This window comes from Neolamprologus multifasciatus, chromosome 22 (assembly GCF_963576455.1).
Source record: "Neolamprologus multifasciatus chromosome 22, fNeoMul1.2, whole genome shotgun sequence".
In the NCBI taxonomy this organism is placed as follows: domain Eukaryota; kingdom Metazoa; phylum Chordata; class Actinopteri; order Cichliformes; family Cichlidae; genus Neolamprologus; species Neolamprologus multifasciatus.
In genome coordinates, this window is record NC_140459.1 from 10467579 (window position 1) to 10491323 (window position 23745).

A 23745-nucleotide genomic window follows, 5' to 3' on the forward strand; every position below is an offset into this window, starting at 1 on the left:
CTGTTAAAAGGGAGTTTTTCCTTCCCACTTTTGCCAAGTGCTTGCTCAAAGGGGGTTGTTTAATTGTTGGGATTTTCTTTGTATTATTTTTGGGTGTATACTTTACAAGTGCCTTCCGGCAGCTGTTGTTGTGATTTGGCACAAAATAAACAAAATTGAATTGAATCGATTTGAATTGCCAGACCTAAAAAATGGCCTCCAGCAGCACTGTTGTGACTGTATCTGACCATTATTATTATTATTATTATTATCATCATCATCATCATCATCATCATCATCATCATCATTATTATTATTATTATTATTATTATTATTATTATTATTAAAAGCCAGAGAGAGCTTTTGGTTAGTGAAGCCATGTTTTAAATCCTTAAGCTGAATCCTCAAAGCTTTTGTTCTAAAACCACATCCTGGATCATTTTCCTTTCTGATTCTAAAAATGACAGTAATTTCCAAAATAAATGTCTTTTTTTTTTCAATTGTACATGTACATAATCTCCTAAATGAGAATATAAACTAATTGAAAAATTGTTTACTGAGATCACAGAGAGAGGAAGCCAAAGACCATTCCAACAAAAAGACTTCCAAGCCTTTCAAGAGGATTCAGCCTCTGGTGGAGGTTCAATAAAATTCAGATTTAAGGCACTTATACCTTGGAATAACTTTCGGACCTGGAAGCTATGTCCATCTTTTATACTTTCTATGGCTCGCCAAAGGCCCAAAAAACATCAGTGACCCTCCTTTGCATGCAGGCCTCCATCAGAGGCCCCTGTGGAGACAGCAGTGTCACAGCTGCAGCCCTGAGCGCTGTACCTGGGAGTAGTACGACCTCCAGCGCCCAACTAGGCACACCTCAGCTCCCCCTTAACCCATCTGTCTGTTCCACGCGTCTCTCACAGACCACCTCTCACCGCTCATGCTCAGTCCTTCACTTTATTTAACCAGGATGAGACACTAAGCACAATTACTGCTTTCCAGGGAACGCACACATACACGTCGCCTGCTCATACATTCTCAAACATCTCTACCTGCCGCATCTCCCCTTCTCTCCTCCCATCTCATTACCCTCTTGTGTGAGCGCCCTCACCCCTCCCACCCCATCCCTTCATCTCCGTCTCTGTAACCTAACTCCCCCCCCCGCCCCCCTCCCCCCAACACCACGCCTTTTCTCTCCCTCTATCTGACACTCAGCAGGGCCGCTCTCCATCTCTCTCTGTGCCTCCAGGCAAACATATGCTGCTCTTCCCGTCAGATTCCGGTGTGTTTGAGAGAGGAGGGATTGTTTAATGTTTATTAATCACCTGTCTGTGGCGGAGAGAGGAGATGGGATGATGGAGCCACACACACGCTGCTTCTCCCTCTCTCATACACATGGGTTTACAGTCGCTCTAACACACACCAGCTCAGCTGTGAGGTTGGCCTGGTTTTCTTATTTCCAGCTGCATGCAAGTGTGCTCGTTTACTGTATTGCTTCTGATACGCAGACAAAACCGATGAACACTTTTTTATGAGTTTCAGCTTCTTGTTAGTGAATCACAAAGATTCATTTCTTTTATTTCCACTTAAATTTTTAGCAATAAAAGGATTTAAATTAGATATAAAAGGGTAAAAATAAACATATCCGGGGTTTAAAGTGTGGACCGTGGTCCAGTGGTGGCCCTCTAAACCATTTAATGTGGTCTGAACGCAAGCCTGAAAACACTTGATTCATTTTCAGTTTATATTATACTTTTAATTACAGTTAGAAATCCATTTTTAATCTGTTTTTCTTTATATAAATTTGAGCTGTTTCACTTGATAAAGCCTTCTACTGTATTTTGTTGTCTCTAATTAGTTAAATGCATTTCATGATTTAGTTTTTCCTCATTGAGATATTTATGTTGCCAAACTTTGCTGTTATTGAGCTATTCTTATTTATTCTTATTATTGAGCTTTTATATTTAAGGCTGTGTTTGGGGGTTTGGCTACTGTAACAGAAATTCTCAAACTTTTGGTATAAATGAAGGATATTTTATTTTCTTTTGCAGCGGCACAGAATGATCCAAGGATGTATTTCTCTTTAGTATTTTCGCCAAAAAAATTGAAAAAAGTATTTAAAAACTCAGCTGATGTCCAGAAAAGTAACCACTTCCTCAATACCGGTGAAAAACTAAAAACCAGGACAGTGAAGATAATTAACATAAACCACCGTCCTCTGAGCAGATAAATTCTTTTTTTTAGCCTTTCTAAACACCATCTTTGAATATTTAGGGAGAGAAAAGACTGAGACGGAACAGACCAACATCGATCTGAAACTGTTACGTCTTATTTTTCTTTGTGCCCCTCTTTAAAAAACCAAACCCAAACTTTATCTACTGTTCGGACCTTGATGTAGACTGGATTGGTTAAATTTAAGTCCTCTTATGGAAATTTATAGCTAAAAAAACTTCATAACTATTTTATACAAATGCACAAAATTGACTTTGGATGAGAATACTTCTCTTTAAAATTTGAAATGACAATCTCAGGGTGTATATATCAAACTGAACCAATCAGCAATGCAATCTTCTCTAATTTCAAGTGAAATTGTAGTTTATCATTTATTTGTACGTGAGGTTGTGAAGTCAGTTCTTTGTTGTTAACCCTTCTTCTGATTACAAAATGAACACTTTATTTTGAAAGCCCATTGACTGGTTTGACTGGTCTCTCTGTTAACACCAGAGCGGCTGCACTGGTATAACCTTTGTTATATCATCTTAAATGGATTCAGATTCAGGGGAAGTTGTGTTTTTGTGCTAGCTTTGAAATACCTGCTCACGTGATCAATCAGGACACCTGTAAAATGTAACCTGACTGATAATTAATGTTTAATCTCTTCCTGACAGGTAAATCAAAATGTGGCAGCTCGTATTTAACAAACCACACACCAGTATTACCTACAGGGCTCACTAGCAAACAATTTCAGCTTGTTCAAAGGTAAATAGCAGTTAACAGATGCGTGCGGCGATACATTTACCGACATACATAATTAAATCAGTGAATAATGTTTAAGTGAGTGAAATCTCAGCAGAGGATTGGAAATCAGCTTGTGCTGCAGCTCAGATTGTGTAGACACGCCTGAGATTAACACACCAGAACTGGCTGAGCACATTTAACATCTGCCAAGTTAAGCTGTTAAAATAAAAATATATACTGGAGATATGAACACAAGTGTGCAGATAAAGGAAAAGTTTCTTTGTGTTTGGCAGAAAGAGAAGATTATTTAAAAAGACTACTTTTAATGTGTTTGTATCCAGAAGAAACAATTACCACAAAATAAGCATTTTTTTAAAGGTTAATACCGTTACTTTAAAAAAAAAAAAAAAAAAAACTCAATGAAATTTAGGACAGCGACAGACAAACAGTGCATGTTTGTGAAGGTTTATGAAAGAAGTTTATGTTTTGGATTTTACTGAGTGTCAGAATAGTTTGCGGTAACCCTGCAGGTTGTTGTTTCTTTTGTTTTCTGGTATGTGGACTGTAACGTGGAAATGAAGGAGCCGTTTGTTGTTCATATGTCTGTGCTGGGTTCTTGTTCATTTCATTCTCTTAAACATGTGAAGTTAAATTGATCATTGGTGGTCATCTGAACCCTATAATAATAGAATATGTTCTGTTTGTGTGTTTAATTCTTCTTAAAAGCTTGCAATTAGGGAAATAATAATAAAAACATAATTGTAACCATCCATTTTTGCTGTTGACCTTTTTCCCCTGCCCTGAAAGTCTTTTTGGGGGGTGAAAAACATGTGGGACAAACCGAGTGTTTGTGTGGGACACGTTAACAGTGGTGGGATAAGTCACATCTATTTGATCTAAATGCAACTTTTGCAACTCTTTTGCTAAGTGAATGCATTAAAACTAAAAGGAAGCAGAGTTGCTTTCTAGCCTGGCAACAGTAATAGAGGATGCACCCAGACTGCCAAATGCATTTATTTATTTTACATTTTTAGCATTTTTTCTGTTCATAATATGTCTAACAACAAAATAGATAACCCCTCTATTTCTCAGAAAATACTGTTGCTCATTTTCATCACATTCAACAAAATCTGCAAAGCTTGTGACTTCTTGGAGCTTTAAAGGGCATGGTGCTAGGTGATAATAATAAAAAGCTTTCCCTTCACATGTTCTGGGTAAAAGCCAGACTTTACGTCTTGCATAATCAGTGAAAATGTACGACATTGTCTCAAGATGTGAAAAAGTCGAACGAGGAATAAAAAATGCTGTGTAGCACCACATAAAGCAGGACATGTGGTCACCCTGCACACAGCTTGTGTGATCGTACTACTTCTCGCTTGTGCTACACGTGTTTGTCGTTACCATAAATCTCACACAATCGTAAGAAAGCTGCTTTTCTCTTTACATGCGCACGCGTGTTTTAATACACGTGTACGAGGAGCGTAAGCAAGTGTACATTACCCACATGCCCTCTCACTGAGTACAAGTGCAAAGTACACAGCCAGAAGGCTGTTCTCATTCAATGTGCAGATGAGCACACGAGAGAACGAGAAAGCACCACAGGGACAAAGAGCTTGTATCTCAACTGTGTGTCACTTTTTATTGGAACAGAAAAAGCAGGGAGGTCACTGGTACAAAAAAAAAAAAGAACGAGAGAGAAGCGATTGTGATGGTGGGTAGTTTTGCAGTGCGGTCACTTGGCGCCGAGGGTGAGCTTCTCCAGGTCATGGATGCCCTCCTTGTCAATCAAACGGACGGTAAAGGAGGGGAGATTCAGGATGAAGCGTTTGTTGAGCTGTGAGAGGGAGAGAGAGCAGACACAGGAGGAAATTTAACAACAAAATAAGATGAAAGGATTTGGGGTGAAGTTACAGAAAACCAAACTTTATTTAAAAAAAAATAAAATAGATGCAGAGAAGCAGGGTAAGAAAAGAGGTGAAAAGTGACATAATTTACACTCCAGCTATTTTTTTTACCTCTGTTATATTTAATAATGTATACATGCCACTGTTCAAAAAACTCAAATATCCTGCTGTTTGTATGATGTGAACCTATTAATGTGTCAAGACTGATCAAAGCTCCCAAGTTGCCATTACACGTAAAGCGAGCGTTTCAAAGGATTTCAGTAAAAGGTGTTAAGTGCATTTCCTCTTTTATTCTGATCTGTAGCCACGAAAATATGCAAAGCTTTAAATATGAATGTTTCTGCAAAAAGAGTTTTAAAATGGGGACGCTGCGTCACAGCTTCGAGCGTGGGCACCAAAACATGGGTTACCAGATCTAATCTAAACCTACGCAGATGTAATAATATGGTCAGAAGCCTCTTCTGTTGTTGAGTTATAGTGTAAATACAACACACAATATTTTCATCTCCTCTTCATTTATGGACGAGAACAAGTGCGGTCACATAAGACAGTTACGAGGATTGTAATAAAATTATTCCCAACCAGTTTTTTACTATGTTAAATTTATTTATGCATAAAATATAACCGTCGATCAGATGTCCAGATATTATAAGTAAATGCACAGACTTCCCTAAGGAAAAAGACTTGATTCATAAAAGTCATCCCCAAAATATGACAGGCTAAACTGACAGTAAGTTTGTGGAATATTTGAATAGTTTCTACTTAAGTCAGTAGAGCAGGTCATCTACTGATCGAAACCACTAGTCGTGGTTCGATCCCTGGCTCCCCCTAGTCTGCATGCCAAATATCCTTGGGCAAGATATTAACCCTAAGTTGCTCTCCGATGCGTCCATCAGAATATGAATGTGTGTGAATGTTAGTGAAAACTTAAAATTGTAGAACAAAGTGCTTGTTTAAATGGGTGAATGTGGCATGTTGTATAAAGCGCTTTGAGTCCTCCAGGAGAGCAGAATAGCGCTATATAAGAATCAGCTCATTTATATCCTAAGATATCACCACCACAAGATTGGGATGGGCGGATAACCTGGAATCATAATTCCAGGTGCAACACTTAGAGGCCACAGAGGCAAAATAATCAATAATAAGTAAAACAGAAACAGCTTTCTCATGTAAAAACTGGATTATGATAATAAGAGTAATCAAAAGTAAGAATACATTATTTTTTAAGGTAATAGACAGGTGTTTCTGCTTTACCTTTGTGGAACAATACTGACATCTTAAAAAAAAAATCTGTCTGTGATCATGTAAGAAATCTCAACCAATCAAATCAGGAGGTGGACAGAGCTTTGGCCTTTCCAGGTCACCGAGCTCACTGAAATTGTGGACACTGGAACAATCGAAGTAACTAAAAATGTTTTAAGTGTTTTAAAAATGGGCAGCAGTGTGAGCTTTGGGACATCGACACAGGGGGTAGTAGAGGTTGTCTAATGCTACTTTAAATGTTTTTCACACAGAAATTAGATCGGGACACTTTCCACAGCTGCCCTTTCTCAGGTGTAATCCACATCAGAGATATTACAGTCAACTCAAAAACATCTGTCCTTATATTCAGTCTTTTTCAACACAACCATCAGTACGAGGCTGAGGCAGCTACATGACTGTGAGTCAAGTGATTGTACTGTAGTACTCCCACATCACTTAAATAATCACCAAAAACAGAGTGAAATAAGTAAAAACGTGAAATGAAACAAAACAAAACTAACAAGTAAATCTACTCTGGAAACAAGAAAAATCTAAGAAATAATAAGAAGAAATAAGAAATAATTTCACAAAAGTATTATAACTCTGACAGGAAATACAGTGGGGCAAAAAAGTATTTAGTCAGCCGCCGATTGTGCAAGTTCCCCCACTTAAAATGATGACAGAGGTCAGTAATTTGCACCAGAGGTACACTTCAACTGTGAGAGACAGAATGTGAAAAAAAAATCCATGAATTCACATGGTAGGATTTGTAAAGAATTTATTCATAAATCAGGGTGGAAAATAAGTATTTGGTCAATAACAAAAATACAACTCAATACTTTGTAACATAACCTTTGTTGGCAATAACAGAGGTCAAACGTTTACTATAGGTCTTTACCAGGTTTGCACACACAGTAGCTGGTATTTTGGCCCATTCCTCCATGCAGATCTTCTCAAGAGCAGTGATGTTTTGGGGCTGTCGCCGAGCAACACGGACTTTCAACTCCCGCCACAGATTTTCTATGGGGTTGAGGTCTGGAGACTGGCTAGGCCACTCCAGGACTTTCAAATGCTTCTTACGGAGCCACTCCTTTGTTGCCCGGGCGGTGTGTTTTGGATCATTGTCATGTTGGAAGACCCAGCCTCGTTTCATCTTCAAAGTTCTCACTGATGGAAGGAGGTTTTGGCTCAAAATCTCACGATACTTGGCCCCATTCATTCTGTCCTTAACACGGATCAGTCGTCCTGTCCCCTTGGCAGAAAAACAGCCCCATAGCATGATGTTTCCACCCCCATGCTTCACAGTAGGTATGGTGTTCTTGGGATGCAACTCAGTATTCTTCTTCCTCCAAACACGACGAGTTGAGTTTATACCAAAACGTTCTACTTTGGTTTCATCTGACCACATGACATTCTCCCAATCCTCTGCTGTATCATCCATGTGCTCTCTGGCAAACTTCAGACGGGCCTGGACATGCACTGGCTTCAGCAGCGGAACACGTCTGGCACTGCGGGATTTGATTCCCTGCCGTTGTAGTGTGTTACTGATGGTGACCTTTGTTACTTTGGTCCCAGCTCTCTGCAGGTCATTCACCAGGTCCCCCCGTGTGGTTCTGGGATCTTTGCTCACCGTTCTCATGATCATTTTGACCCCACGGGATGAGATCTTGCGTGGAGCCCCAGATCGAGGGAGATTATCAGTGGTCTTGTATGTCTTCCATTTTCTGATGATTGCTCCCACAGTTGATTTTTTCACACCAAGCTGCTTGCCTATTGTAGATTCACTCTTCCCAGTCTGGTACAGGTCTACAATTCTTTTCCTGGTGTCCTTCGAAAGCTCTTTGGTCTTGGCCATGGCGGAGTTTGGAGTCTGACTGGTTGAGGCTGTGGACAGGTGTCTTTTATACAGATGATGAGGTCAAACAGGTGCCATTCATACAGGTAACGAGTGGGGGACAGAAAAGCTTCTTACAGAAGACGTTACAGGTCTGTGAGAGCCAGGGATTTTCCTTGTTTGAGGTGACCAAATACTTATTTTCCACCCTGATTTACGAATAAATTCTTTACAAATCCTACCATGTGAATTCATGGATTTTTTTTTCACATTCTGTCTCTCACAGTTGAAGTGTACCTCTGGTGCAAATTACTGACCTCTGTCATCATTTTAAGTGGGGGAACTTGCACAATCGGTGGCTGACTAAATACTTTTTTGCCCCACTGTAGATGCTGTAAATACTGCGGAGATACATGTATGGCTATTAAATACCCGAGAGTATGTGTGGAACTGTCAGACGTTAGTCTTGACATAATAAATATTAGAATAAATATCGTCTTTCATTTATGCGAATGAAAAAAGAAACTGCTTCAACTCACTTCTTCAACACACTTCTTCAGCAGATCTACCGCTTCATCCCGACTCAGATCTAGAACAAAAAAAAAGAAAAAAGAAAATACAGTTTGTGGTGCATCATACAGGGGTCACAGGTTACTTTAACAAACGCTGGAATTAACATAAAAAGTTTGAGCTGTAAGACTGAGGGAAAAAAAAGTCATTTATCACCACCAGGAAATAGTCGTTTATCACCACGCCTCAAGCCAATCTCCTGACCCGAGTGTGAACAAACTCTATAACCTCTGCGGTGATTTCATCATCCTCTCCATTTCTCTGTCTCACAGGAACAATGAGAAGAAGAGAAAACAACAAGATATGAGGCGTCCGTATGCACTGACCTGGTCTGTAGTATCGGTCAAGAATGGAAAGAGTGAGGTAGGCTCCGTAGCCGTGGGCAGCGAAGGGGGCCTTGGCCAGGGAAGACAGGTAGTCCATGTAGTAGAGACCCGGGCCGTCTGTGTCATCATAGCCCGCCAGCAACAGGTTCACGTGGTATGGAGTCTGGAGACGCGGGAGGAGGAGGAGGCAGCCGAGGATTAATATTCAAATTTATAACCGTGAACAAAACAAACTAAATGTGTTCAGTTTTAAACGCAAAACCTCTAGAAACAGGTTCCTACGTCCGATTTACTTCAGAGCTGCAGGATCAGAAATGTCATAAATCAGTGCTCATGAACACCTGTAGGAAGACGTCACATTCACCTGTGTGCAGCTCAAAGTTGTCAGAAACCAATGCAGAGACTATAAGCTCAGTTACCTGTCAAGGACAATTTATGATTCGTTTAGACTGTCTGATTATTAAAAGATTTATGGGTAAGTCTGGAAGACAGATATGAGATATGATATCATATGATATGAGTTTTAATATTTCTATCATATTTGTTCCCCCTTTTTTAACTTTATTGCTTAAAATGCTTAAAACCAAAGCATCAAAAGGGCGATTGAGTGGTTACTGTGTTTAATCCTTGCTTTTATTGCTCATCCATCGAAATCCTCTGACAAGCCAACTGGATGCATTCATTCAGATACTGGAAAGAAAATTGTGTCTTCAGAAACACTGAAGACACGATACAAGTGTCTTAAGAAGCTTTCTGATATTTTTTGAGGAGTGAATTTTGAATCCACCAGCTGCAGGCCTCTACTCTCATCGGGCATCACATGTGGTACGATTTTAAATACGGTGCTATGTTTATTGTCTCCATTTAAAAAGTTTACTTCTCTGCTCCAATTAGAGGTGCTAACACTTCCATAGAGGATTTTACTCCAGCAGCCAGCTCACAAGATTAAGACGGCACTTGAAAAGTGCAACTTCTCTTTCTCAACTTATCCCAAATAAATTGCTCCTAATTATCGACTTTGATTTTTCCACTTAGCAGAGACGTGGCGTGCTGCACACAGCGGCAACATTAACAAAACATAAGCAGCAGTGTGACAGTGACACGCTAGCGGACGAGTCAGAGAGCGGCTGTGCAACGGAGGGAGCGGAAAAGGTGATAGTGGGTCACAGGACAGAGGAGGTGAGTGTTTTTGTGTGTTTAGGGGGGGGGGAAAGGAATCAGGGTGTCATCGGCAGTGTGACATCTGCTGGGAGCCAGCGCCCCCCATCCCTACCCCCTCCCTCTGTCTTCATCCCTTCTTTCCCTTGCCTCCCCCCCTCCTCCTCCTCTCTCTGCTGCCTTCACCCTGTGCCCTGGAGTAGCGCCAGGGCTCATTAAAAACTTCTAAAGTCGTTTCTCTTGCCCCTACCCCCTCTCTCTTTTCAAATTACATCTTTAACGCTCCCAGCCTCATCTCCCTTCTCTTCCTCCAAAACAACTTTCTATCTTCGCTGTTGCAAGCTCTTGTTTCTCATTTTCAATAGAAAAAAAAAATCCCTTTAAACCAGGTCTAATTTTTTTGGGAGGGGGTTAAAACAACTTGTGGCCTAAATTCTTGACTGAAGTAGAAGCAGAAGGGTAATGTGTTGCACGAGGAGAAAAATGGGGAGCCTTAACGACAATAAGACTCGCATTACGCCAGGCACCTGCCCTCGTGCTTTAATTCATGTCTGAGACAACCTGCTTGTTTCTGTGACTTGTGGGTTGGCACTGCGTGTGCCATGAGGGCAACGATGATCGCTGCGCTCCCTGTGGGAGCAGGCTTTAATGTGGGTGTATTTTAACGATGGTTTCGAATGCACACACACACACACTGAGAAATGGTGTTTGCAGGAGTGCACAATGAGCGTGAATCTCAAGATGAATATCTTAATGTGTGTGTGTTTATGTGTGTGTGTTTTAACTCCTATGTGAGCTTGCAAACGCCCCAGTGGCATCACCCCCGCCCACCAGACAGCTGTCTCACTGGTTACATGTAACAATGATACAGTCTTGGCATCAAAATAACCTTCCCTTTCCCATGTCACCTCGGAGGGAACCAGGCACCTTGTTAACCCTACCACCTGAACTCACACCCCAGTTAATACGCAAACAATACACATCATATGTTTTAATCCTCCCTGCCGTGACTCCTGCTCACAGCCAAGCAAGGTGACTGTTGGGCCGTGAGACAAAAGGCTTTACCCGTAACCCCTGCCATCGCCTTAAGCAGACACAAACCTGCTTTAAATGGAGGAACAGCTAGCCAAGAATTACTCCAACACTGCCCCTCCTTTCATAGCTCCAATGTGTAACTTTACAAATTTGGCTTTTGCGAGTGACACAGTAACATGGAAACTGCACATTTTCATTTGCAGGACCAATTTAAGTGTGTGACCTACAAGCTAAAGCATGCATAAAAATTTCAAGAGGCAATAATTTAAAATAAACAAACAAACCCTGTAAAGTATCATCAGAGAGTATAAAAGACACATGTAGCTTTTAGTTCTGAAAGTGAAAAGTAAACAAATGTGGATGTGCTTTAAACTTATGTTCTATCTACTGGCCAGTAGGGGGCAACTCCTCTGACTGCAAACACTTTAAGTTATGTAAAAATCTGTGGTAAAACGGCTGTCCTGTGACCTCAGAGTTTAAGGGCTCAGTTAATAGTTTCACGTCATACTGACTAAAACGTGAAGTTGATCTAACGGTCACATCTGTCTCTCGCTCTTTGAACACACTCAGCTCGAGGCTTCATCACAGACTTTACAAACTTATGGTTGATTTTACTGTAACTGTAATAAAATTCAGGTCTGTAGTCAAGGGATACGTTTTCGGGTTCCTGCTTGTAATCCAAGTTCTACTGACCAATCATATTTGAGCGGTCTTTACCTGCTTTGAGGTAACGAGTCCATGTGTTTGCTGAACTTCAGTCTCAAAACCATGAGTATTTGTCATAGCAGATCATTAACTGGTCTTTAATTTGTGACGATTGAATCTGGTTAATTAGAATACATTTTAACATATGGAGGTAGTTCCCTCAAATGACTGTCATTTTTCACCTTTTCTACTTCTAATTCAGTCTTAGTCAACAAATGGCTCAATCCATATCTGGAAATGCCACAGGCTATCTGCTAATTATAATTTTTAGTCTCTCGCTCAGTGTTTTTGGTTTTAAGAATTTATGTGTGTTCCTTAACAACAACTGCAAACAAACCATTAAAACAAAGTGCTTATATCCCTTATCTGCTATTTAAGGCGGCTGTTCAGGTAGTCGTAAAATATTGGGTGTTTTCCCCAAGTCAGGCCAAATCAGCAGACTCGACAGCATGTTCCCCAATGTGTCCACCACCTTACTAAAAAAAAATCAACAGCTCTAGTGTTTCTCAGTGAGCTTTAAAATGGTTTTTGCTCACATAGAACCAAGTGGGTACCAGCTGGCTATAACCTGAAGACAAATCCGAAGAACAGCCTGGGCAGTGTTACGTTTCTCCAACCAATCAGTCACCACTCAAGACAATGCTTGCATTTCTACCAAAAGTGCTGCAGAGCACTTCAGAAGGTGTACTTCACTCTAAACAACGCCAGGTCTAATAATCAGCCCGCAACAACCACACGAACACGACAGGTATCAATTTGATACCAAGTACATAGAGGGCCAGTATTACTGATAGTGAGGGGAGAACAGTGTGTCATGATTTATGAGATGAATCATCGTCAATTTTGAAATTCTGGACACTTCAATCACCACTAAACCAATGTGATTTTTACTTTCCACAACTTATTAACCAACAAAGCACACCTTTCATGTAAATGTTCTTTATCCTATAAATAAAATAGACGTGACAGTCAGCACAAAAAGGTTCAGACATCTTTCATAGTGCATGTTTCGTTTTGATACTATGAATATTGGGTAGATCTGCTCACCTGTAGTAAAATAACTTCTGAAACACTCCTGGTGTGATTAGAAGACGATCGACCAAATTTTCGTTGGTCACACGGCCTAATAGAAACACCCTTTGTGAGTTCCCAGGGTTAGGCATCGAATATCTGACCCTAAACTTCCTAATCCTGTGGAAGTGGTTATTTACAAATGTAGAAACACTTAACTTATTTTGACTGGTTGATATTGCTCTCGACACACAAACCAGGAAACTTCTGGTAGCTTGCCTACAGTTATCTGCATTTTTATAAATACTCCAAAGCCCTAATCTTGCTCTTTCTACCAATTTCCAGTCTTTGTGCGATTTAAACTTAGCAAACTATTTCTTGTAGGCAGGAGAGAGCCATCCGTCTTCTCGTCTAAACCATGAAGAAACTTCTCTGTAGTTGTGAACACAAATTAAGGTCAGGCTTCTAAAAAATCATCACAAAGTCATCCCTAAACACTCCTCTGCCACGTTCCAGCACTTCCCTTCCTGCCATCTCTCCCCCCCTCCCTCCCTTCCCCTTATTTTTGCACCCTGCCCCGGGGCATGTTCTCTTTATTGGCATTTCTCCTCAATCTGCTGTATTAATTGTTCATCTGTGCAGGAGCAGGGGAGCCGCGTGCAATATGGTGCCAGTAATTATTTGTACCCACTGTGTGCCCATGCTTAAAAATATTTTACAAACCCATACGGGGTGAGCTGTAGATCACCACTGCACTGCAGCGATCTAACTGTTGCAGCAGTCTTATAGAAAATGGTAAAAAAAAATTAACAGACTGAATGTCACCTACTTGAACGATATATCTGTTCAAATGGGACATTTAAGGTTCCTCATCAGCCTCAAAACAGCTTAATGCTGTATTTACAAACCTTTTGATGTTCCCTCCATTAAATTAACATCATGTCTTGGCCTGTTGTAGCTACCAGTATCAAAAATCCAATCTGCAGTATCCATGATTGAGGAATTTCCTTCTGTTTCGTCCTGGGACTAAAAACATGTTCCTCCTTAACTCAGTTTGCTTTTGTCGAATAAGCCTGCCTTTTGTTTCTATAAAACAATAGATCAACCATGATATTTCCTTATAACTTTATCATTTTTAGTCACTTTTACTGCAAACAAAAATGGGAAAATTCTTATTTACAAAAGATCTGAACAGCCGGGATCACACATAGCTGTAAATATTAAAAGCAATCTAGAAACTATTTAAGCTAAATCTCACCAAGCCTGACTCTCCTTTACATTCATTAATTGTGACGCGCCAAAACGCAGAAACCAAAATCAGCGAGTGACATCACAGTGTCCATGTCCATCCAGAACAATCCTGGTGATTAATTTGTGATTGATACACAGCATCAAAATTGGATGACAAAAGTGAGTATAAACTGCTGATAAAAGGCGCAAGTGGACTGTAAACCATTCCTACATTCCTCATATCAAAGCAGAGCCATCGGATCCTCTCACTGTGTCAGAGGGTCAGGTTTTTCCTTTAAATTGTGACCTGTCCGTGCATCACAGCACATAAAGAGGAACAGCAAAACAAACAGAGGCAAAGCATTCACCCCTGGATCTTTGCTCTACGGTGAGTTTCACACATATCGTTGCTAATATGCATGCAGCAGACCGAAGCCTCAGGTGATTATGCTGCTTTCCCCCCCTCCTTTGTCTCCTCTCTATAGCTTGAGTGAACGCAGTACTCCAGAGGTTACCAGGGTTGTTTTTTTTCTATGCAACGGGTTGGTAAGCACATAGTCGTATATGAGCAGGGTTTCAATGTCTCTGCGCCGACATGCTCTGCTGACTTTAGCTAACTATACCTCCCGGAGGTCTGCAGCCACTGGGGAATGACATCTTTCAGACTCAAGGACTCATCTCTAATTTATCCTGCAGGAATAAAGCCATGTGAATTAACAATATACCACTGATTAATTTATCAGCCACTGGTTTTTAACCTAGGGCTCTGGACATGGAAGTGGGATCACAATTTTTTAGGAGGGTAAAAAGATAATTTAAGGATGGCATAACGAGAAAAAAAATAGCTATACATGATTTAATCATATTAATTAAAATATATTTCAACATATGCAGCATATTCCCTTGGACTCCTGGTATTTTTCACCTTAATCTACATCTAATTTAGATTCAGTCAACAAATGGGCTCTCAAACCATATATGAGAAATTGGCCTGTAGGATCAAAATAATGTCTATCTTCATATGGTTTTGTGGACGTTAATGACCAAACATTAGAGACACACAACTGGTCATCTGTCGGCACTGAGTTAACACATTAGTCAAGTTTTACCACCAAAAATCAAAGCAAAAATACCAGATTAACAATCCTGACTGATAATTATAGTGGGCAGAAATATCAGCCAAATTTACTGAAGGAAGAATCTGTTTATTTCCATTTATTTTTTCAGGTAAATGATCCCAAATTCACTGATTTCAGATAGTCAAATGATATTCAAATTTCCTTTTCTTTCTTAATAACCTGAATTATTTGTTTATACCTATACCTCTGTGAAACTTGACCTTTCCTCTGTATATCACTGTTGATTCTTTTGTTCATCTTTTAAAAAAAAAAAAAAAGCAGATTAAACAGAAAAATTGTTTACAAATAATCAATGACCTGAAGTCCTAAAGTCTTGACATAAACGCTGCATTAATTGCATTGCTCAGATTTATTTTAGGTAGCGATTACTGACGCAAAAATAAACTTCAGGGCCAACACAGAATGGCAATATGTATCATAACATCCACCCAGTAGACTGTTCAAGACTTCAGCCGAGGATCTCTTTCTCGGTTTCACTCTCAAAAAGACAAGACACATTAGTTATTCTACATATACAAGATGTTCTGCGGGGGGGTGGGTAGCGGCACGAAAAAAAAAACTTGTTTATACAACATAATTTGCAAATGTCCGTGTACTCTGGAGGTTGATGAATGTGAGGAGAGCATAGCTGGAGGAAGGTGTGGGATGCAGAAGAGAAAGTGCTATTGCTTCAGTTTCTGAGCACTCCTGAGAACGCAGCATTACTAAATCCTGCACTCATAAAGCCAAATTCATATCCGTGAGGCACAAAAATAACGATACACTTGCAGCTTATGGCAAGGCATGAATATAAATGTTATCCTACAACATGCACAACCTTGACTGAATAAAACCATCTCGATCCTATAGGTCCCTCTGTGTGCATGTATATTGTATTTTGTGAGTATGTTGACTCCTACTCCTTCTCGCACTCCAGTCAGTGCGCTGTTGTCTACTGGGTTTAGCTGTTTCCCTCGAGACCACTTCTTCTACTCCTCCTGCTGCTGCTCCTCTGCCCCTATCCCCCGTTCGATGTGTCCCACATTCCCTTCTCTGCCACACTAATTGTTTTTTGTAATTATTTTCACCCTCCTGCTATTGTGACAGGCAGCGGCTACACTACTCTTAACAAATTACTGCATGAGATGCATCGAGGACCATACAGATGTCTTCAGTAGAGAGTTTAAAAAAAGAAAAGAAAAAGAACAAAGCTGTGCATGTGTACTGCAGGTTAATCATTCGTTTTTAGACTAGTTTGAACTTCAAAGCAACTGTTCAAACCAAATATCCAAATGTTATGCATTTCTAGTTCCAGCTACTCAAGTATAATGCTTTGGTTTCATAGGGAAATTCACATTATAAGCTAAATGCATAAAGCAAAGATTCAGACACAATTTGACTCAATTCAATTTTATTTACATAGCGCCAAATCACAAAAACTGTTGCCGCAAAGTGCTTTATATTAAAGGTAGGGACCCTACAAAACACATTTTGGCAACAGTGGGAGGAAACACTCCATTTTAACAGGAAGAAACCTTCAGCATCTCCTCTTACTGTACACAAGCTAAAAGAACTTGACACATAGATTAAAACATTCTCAGGAAAGGTATTGCAATTCACATGTTATTATAATATGTGAAGTACAGAAAGAAAGTGAAAAGTTTTGCTGTCATCATTTGGCTGTATTGCAAAAACAAAGGAGAATTAAACTCCAATGAGAAGTCCACGACTCTCATCACATCACAGACAGTCATCTCCAGGACATATAAAATCTGACAACACTGAAAATAAATATGAGCAGTTTGGCTGAAGACCCAACTGTAAATGGAGCGGTACTTGTATAGCACTTTTCTACTCCATATGAGCACTGAAAACCCCTCATTCAGCCATTCGTACCCACACTTTCTCTGCCTAAGCACTTTTATAACATTCACAGACCAATGGATGGGAAAACTCGGTTCAGTTTCTTGCCCACCATGCAGATTAAAGACTCCAGGTATCAAACCACCAACCTTACACATGACCTTCTCTACCTCCTCCTACCTACAGCAGGCTATAGTTCGATTAAGTTCTGACCAGTACTGTAGGAGTGATTCTTGTGAACTATGGAAGGACAGGCGAACGGCATGAGCTCATCTGTACTTTGGTTGAATGGGCTACAAATGAACAACCATGAATGAAATCTCAATCTATTAAACGCTATGAGATAATAGCATGTTTTTAGAAAAACAATCAAAACTCGATAAAGAAAAATTATTTTGTTTCTGTAAAATCAAAAAAGTCGCAGTAACTCGTGAGAGCAACGTGTGACCTTATCTGATGAGCACCTATTAATTTGCCTGTCATTTCTGACTTTCTGAGAACAAAAATGTAAAGTATGCTCAAGAATATGTTACTTTATTTATAAAACTTTTTAGCTGTGACTAAAACGTCTTTAGGGGGATGTCAGAAATTCCCCTTTGGAGAGACAGGAAAAAAATAAATAAATCAGGTTTTATAAATCCAAACATATTTCTGTGAAGAGTTAGAGAAGTTTCCACGCATCAAGTATCGAAACAGACATATTTTGGTTTCACGATTTCCCGATCAGGACACTATTTTAACTTTAGGCCAAAGTCTGTAACATTGATGAGTTAAACCCTTTGGCATATTTTGTTCTTGTCAAAAAGTTTTCCTACATCTGTATTAAGGCTTTAAGGACAGGGAAGGCTGTGTGCACGATAAACTGTAAAGCTCTTAAGGCCAATCAGAGAGATGTTTGTCAACTTCTTAAAATGAGAAATAAACGCCCCCCCAACACAAAAGTAAGAGTGTGGGATGCTGCCCTCACAGTTAGTTAAACGAATTATTTCTGACTTAATAATGAACACGCAGGATTATTATGGTTAGTGTTAATATTTAGTTTTGGCTATGTGCAGAATAAAATTTCAGGTAACTAAAAATAAAACTAGAAAACCAGAACTAACTGACATCATATTGTATATGCAAAAAAATACAAAAAAACTTTAATTTAACTTTAACTTAATTTAAAAAAAAAAAAAAAGGGTAGGAAAGGTATTTTGTTTTAGTCAATTTGGTATTACAACCTGCATGAAGATCTGGTGCATATGGGGAAATTATGATTCGGGTGTGGTAACGTGTAGACCGTTAGTCTACCTTTAGAGTGTCTGTTGTCAGGCTAGTCATGCTTGTGCTGTTGTTGGTCCATCGCCCAGCCACAGAGAAGATATGATATACGAAATCCCCTCACTATGATCAAGCACTTGGTGACAGTGAGAAGGAAAAAAACCCTTTTAATAGGAAGAAACCTCCAACAGAATCAGGCTCAGGGGGGTCAACCATGTTCCACAACTGGTTTAAGTTGTGAAGTGAAAAGAAGTGAAACCAGGTGCTAGACTGCTGAACAGCTTTAAGCTTAGGTCAGCTGGAGACCTGATGGCTCAGCGGTCAGTCCTCTTATATTTCTTTAAAGTCTGCATAGTTGGTGCACTGTAATGTAAATTTTTTGCAGATGAGTCTGTGCAGTCAAGAAAAAAAAAGGCAGACAAATGGATGTTGGAGGGACATTTGCAAAAACTGACTGATGAAATTTATGTCACTGGAACCCAAATGGACCTTAGTGCACTTGCGTTAAGTATTGCCCTGTAATCCCCGCTTTACTCACCAGGCTATCAGGAGGCTGAACTCTGGATTTGTACATTATATGGCCCGAAGTGCCACATATGTCATTGGAATTTAAAATTGAATTTGATAATTGAAGAATGTGAAAAAATAAACTGACTACAGAAGAAAGTGATAAATAGTTTCTCAGGACTCTTAAAAACACATGCAATCTTTCTACAGGCTGCATTTAACCCTGACTGAGCTCAAGTGTTCATTCTTCCAATAGCTCGCACTGTGCATGAACAGTCTACAGAGGCATCAAGCAAAGCATCGCACAGCGGATACATACAGCATGCATGAAGAATGAGAGTCAGTAACAAAAGCACTTTCTATGAGAAAGAGCCACTAAACTACTCGGCTAGTCTTTTTTAAAATATTTTAGCTACTAGTAAATTAGTCACCAGGAACATTTTTAACACAAAGACAATAATTTAATTAACATTAAAGTGTTAAGGTACTGAACCCCTCCCCCCCAGCTCTATATATTGCAATATAACATCTGCATGAAGTAACACAGATAAAGTAGCAGTAATTTGCGTGTTTCTCAATCTCAGGCTTGGCTGTCTTGTTGTGTAAAAGATACTAAAGGTCAAAACCAGAATTTTTTGATAAGACATTCAGCAGATCTGTGTAGTGAGGGTGAGAGACAGGCCTGCAGGCTCAGGTGTTACAGGAAATCTCAGAGGGAGAACCCTCAGTCACCTTTCACAACAAGCTGACAAATGTACCTGGCTCTGTCAAAATGCATCTGCTGGTTTAACATGAGTGTCTCAAGCTGACAATGATACAAACACATGTGCCAACTCAAGTGGGAGTTCATTCCCACCTGAGCTCCTCGGTAATACCACCTCTTCAGCAACACCACAGCACTGCCGTGTCATCAACACACTTAGGGCTTCTGTTACTATGTTTTCATTTCGAGCAAAGAAAATGAATTTCAAGTAGAAACTAAAATACATTTTTAAATTGGATGAGTAAACCTACCTTATATGGTTAGTCTTACTTGAATTAGTTGGTGATTTTATCATTCGTTCCCTTAAGCCAAATGAGATTGCAAATACTGGCAGAAGAGTGTAATTAATTTAAAATAGAAATTAAAATATTTATAGGTATGTTCATTCATTACTCCAGGATGAATATGCTTAATTCAGACAGTGACCACTGGAACCTGGGATTAATTAGCAACTGTTTTGTTAACAGAGAAAATATACAAGGATACTAGTGTTGAGATGATTTGAAAATGGGCAAAAGGGTAGAAGTATACTTGAAGCAAAAAGTAAAATATGGAGGAAGACAGAGAGTCCAAGGCAGTACAAATGCATCTTTGCAAGATGACATATCTGTGGGGAAACTAAGCGAGCGCAGGTTGTTTTCTGTTAGACATGATAGTCATTTGGGCTCAATCACATCTGAAACTAGTGACGAAAAAATGTTTAGCAAAACACCAAATATGATACATGTTGCATTATTTTGCTGATTTCTTTATTTTGTTTTATCTGCACTCGTTTTTCAAACCTTAAACCCTTACACCAATTATGATTTTACTCATTAAGGCAAAACTTAATGGACTTGTGGAGACTCGCCTGCGAAGGATCGGTTACAATGATCAAACTCTGAATAAGCAGAGTGGAGAAGATTTTTCATCTACGAAAGATATCTCTTCTTTATGTCTGCATAGTGTGTATGAGGCACCTGAAGTCAAACAATTATGCTGGTTATGATTGTAGTCTCTGCTCTCTAGTCTCAGCAGACCACATTTTCCCAGGGGCAAGAGAAAACAGCTCTCACAAAACACAGGTTACGACCACTGCTTTACATCAAGCTCGTGGCTGTGACAGTTAAAAAAAAAAATAGCACTTAGGTGAGGCCGCATTCAACAGGGACAAATAATTTTTACAATATCAAACATATAACAATAATAATAAAAAATGTGTGGATTTCTGATAGACACAAGGTAAAGTAAAATTTTTTTTTCACTTTGTTAATTGTTTTTTAAAATCTTTTTTCTATCCAAACTTATGAACTTGTTCGGGAATTTCACTTTTCTAAGGATCTCTTTTTTCACAAGTCTAAATTGGCACATTAATGGACCCAAAATATAGAGTGGGGTCCTGATGGTGTGGCATATACTGCTGGAAACTCAACACTTTCCTCCACAGATAAACATCAAGGTGTTGACTTAGTCAACTCAGTGCTTAAAAATGTTTAGCTTCCTTTGACATTTAGGTAATATATTAACTGATCTGTACATTTAAGAAAAAATATCTTCCTAAAGAATTACTTATAACAAACAACTAATAAGTGGATGGACAAGGAACCACAAACTAAAGAAGAATGACTGGTCACTGCAAAAGAAATACAACTAACTAAAACCGGCTAAACAAAAACAAAGAAAGACGCGAGAATATTATGATCAAATCTGATTCTACTGATATAATTTGGATTCAAGCGCAACCCTATGGTTTTCAGCATTGAATGGCTATATCAGGTAATCTCCAATGTGCCAACAAATTAACAACTCAGACAAAGTTTTTTACTTGGCAAAATAACGAATACACCTATAGTTTCAAGCTAATTCTTATATTAAAAGACAATGCTTGAAGCCATTCTTCTTCAATTAAAAAAAAAAGAAAAAAGCACACAGTAAAATGGACTGTAGTATCTGGGGATGTACAGATCATCTCCATTCCACTCAAGGCCAATGTTGATGTGTAAAATAAATCTGTCAAAAGTTTGTTCTTACTTATCTGGTTTCTGTTATGTGCTACCTCCAAACTTCTTCAGTGCAAGAGAAATAAAGAAAACTTAATTATAACAAAAAAATAAAAAATAACTTAAATACTTTACAGTTTTCCAACTCTTTACCACACTGTCTTTGATTAGCCGGTGCAAAAATTAATGAGACACAAAGATTAAAATAAAATTGATCACTTTGACTTTATATCCGTACTATATTATTCTTTTTTTTTCATAAATATATAAGGACATTTACCCTGCTCCGAAGATAGTCTGCCAGGTTCTTTCGCGTGAAGTTTGCTGCTGCTGCTGGACTGAGCTCATAACCTAAGAAAAAGAAGGCACAAAGCTTTGGATATAAATGTTTTTAGCAAGCAAACTGGTTTCCCCAAAACATTTTAGAGTTGAACTTAAAACCTATAAGGACCAGCAGCATCACAACAATCATGTCTGAGGTTCTTACCGTTCCTCATTTTGTAGAGCTGCACATTCTTCTGGATGTACTCTGCAAACTGCACTGTGTCTCCAGCTTCTCCCACACACAGCAGCAAAATCTTCTCACTGAGCTTGAACATCTTGTCATAGTCTGAAAAAATATGAGGAAGAACACAAATTCATTAGTCTGTTCCTAAATTGTCTTATAGTTTGCAGTCAAACCTTTATACACACACACACACTAATCATGACCATAGTAACTTTGGGCTATTGATGATTTCTTTGAACTGTTCTTTTTCCAGCGTAAAAAGGATTTGACTGACACCACTATTTGGATTGACAAATACTCAGAACAATGAAAAAGCCCAAGAAACTGTAGATTTACACAAGTTAGGAAGATCTCTTGGAGCCATCTCAGAACAACTACAGATTCCAAGATCATCAATTCAAACAAATGAATGCAAGTACAAGTTGTATGGATGTGTCACCACTTTGCAAACACCTGGGGGAAGACCCAAACTGTCACTTTCAGATGAGAGGAAACTGATTAGGCTGTTCAGGAACCACCAAGGCTCAAGCCAACCTTGAAATTAAAACTGCTGGTGGCACAATGCACAGCCAAGGGTGTTTGCATCACCATGGACTGAGAGGGCGCCCACCAGAAAAGAAGCCTGTGCTCCAAAATTGCTGACCACATGGATCACTCAACAATCGAAGTATTACGGCCAGACAAGACAATAACTGAAGTATATGGCCACAATGACAAGATGTTGTTTGGAGGAGTAAAGGTGAGGCTTTCAGATGTAAAAACACTGCATGACATGTTAAGCCTGGTGGTAGCATCATGCTCTGGGGAAGTTTGCTGGCAGTGGTGCTGGTACTTTAAACAAAGTGCACAGAATAATAATGAAGGACTACCTCCAAATTCTTCAACCTCAGCCCAATTTAACAGCTTGCAGGTTGAAGCAGCAAGAATTGTGGTCAAAACCCAGTCAGAATTATGCCAGACGTCTGTTGATGCCTTCCAAAAGTATAAGATCAAGGTACAACTTGCTAAGTGAACCAAATACGAAGTAAATTCAAACTTGTTCTCCCAACTCTCATTTTTATATTCATTAAAGACACATGCTGTACAATCATTTCACTCTGCAAAAAGAACAGATCAAACAAATCATTAACAGGCTAAAATTATCCATGGTGAGTGTAAGTAGACTTCCATTTCCACAGTGATACAGTGACTTTCACTTTCGTTGTCAGTAACCTTTTTATGGCAACTCATGCTAAGGTTGCCAACTTTAGTTACGAATGAAATGAAGAGTTGATCTATTAGCTAGGAAAAGGTTATGATAATGCTGAGAAAAAACATCAAACTGCGATAGAAGATATTATTTGCTATCTTACTGTTAGCTTTGCTAGCTCTAGTCACATTCAGTGTGTAGTTACATGTAAATATTTAGCAAAATGAATAAACAGTTGGTTCAACTAGTACTTGTCAGAAGCAGAAAGCCGGTTTAATGCATTTAGAGACTCTAAAATGTAGCTATGTTAGCAAGTCTATCTTAAATAACCGGCTATGCGGCTAACGCTACAAGCTAACGCGTTGTCATACCGTGTTTCATCTGAATGATGCTGCTTGCTGCAACATTATCAGCGGCGACGAGGACAAAATCCGGTCCCTGTATCCCGATTAAATATTCCATTCTGTTGACCTGATACAAGTTGGGGTATTTATATAAAACAGATTAAATTATGAGCAGTCTCTTAGCCTCGCCTGTATGGATTACACAGCAAAAGTTTGTGATAGCCGGCGCACAGTGTTTACGTCACAGCAAAGGAAGCTCGTA

The 23745-nt window shown here is 39.3% G+C and overlaps 1 protein-coding gene across 1 annotated transcript; it reads right to left on the minus strand.

Moving 5' to 3' along the window:
- Nucleotides 1-4547: 4547 nt before the first annotated feature.
- Nucleotides 4548-23718, minus strand: psmb2 (proteasome 20S subunit beta 2). The gene is made up of 6 exons (XM_085148837.1): nt 23511-23718; nt 21930-22052; nt 21723-21793; nt 8811-8973; nt 8454-8503; nt 4548-4768 (listed from the first exon to the last, which is right to left on the minus strand). The coding sequence occupies exons 1-6, from the start codon at nt 23599-23601 to the stop codon at nt 4667-4669; spliced, it is 600 nt and encodes a 199-aa protein (XP_085004963.1). The 5' UTR covers nt 23602-23718; the 3' UTR covers nt 4548-4666.
- Nucleotides 23719-23745: the final 27 nt, after the last annotated feature.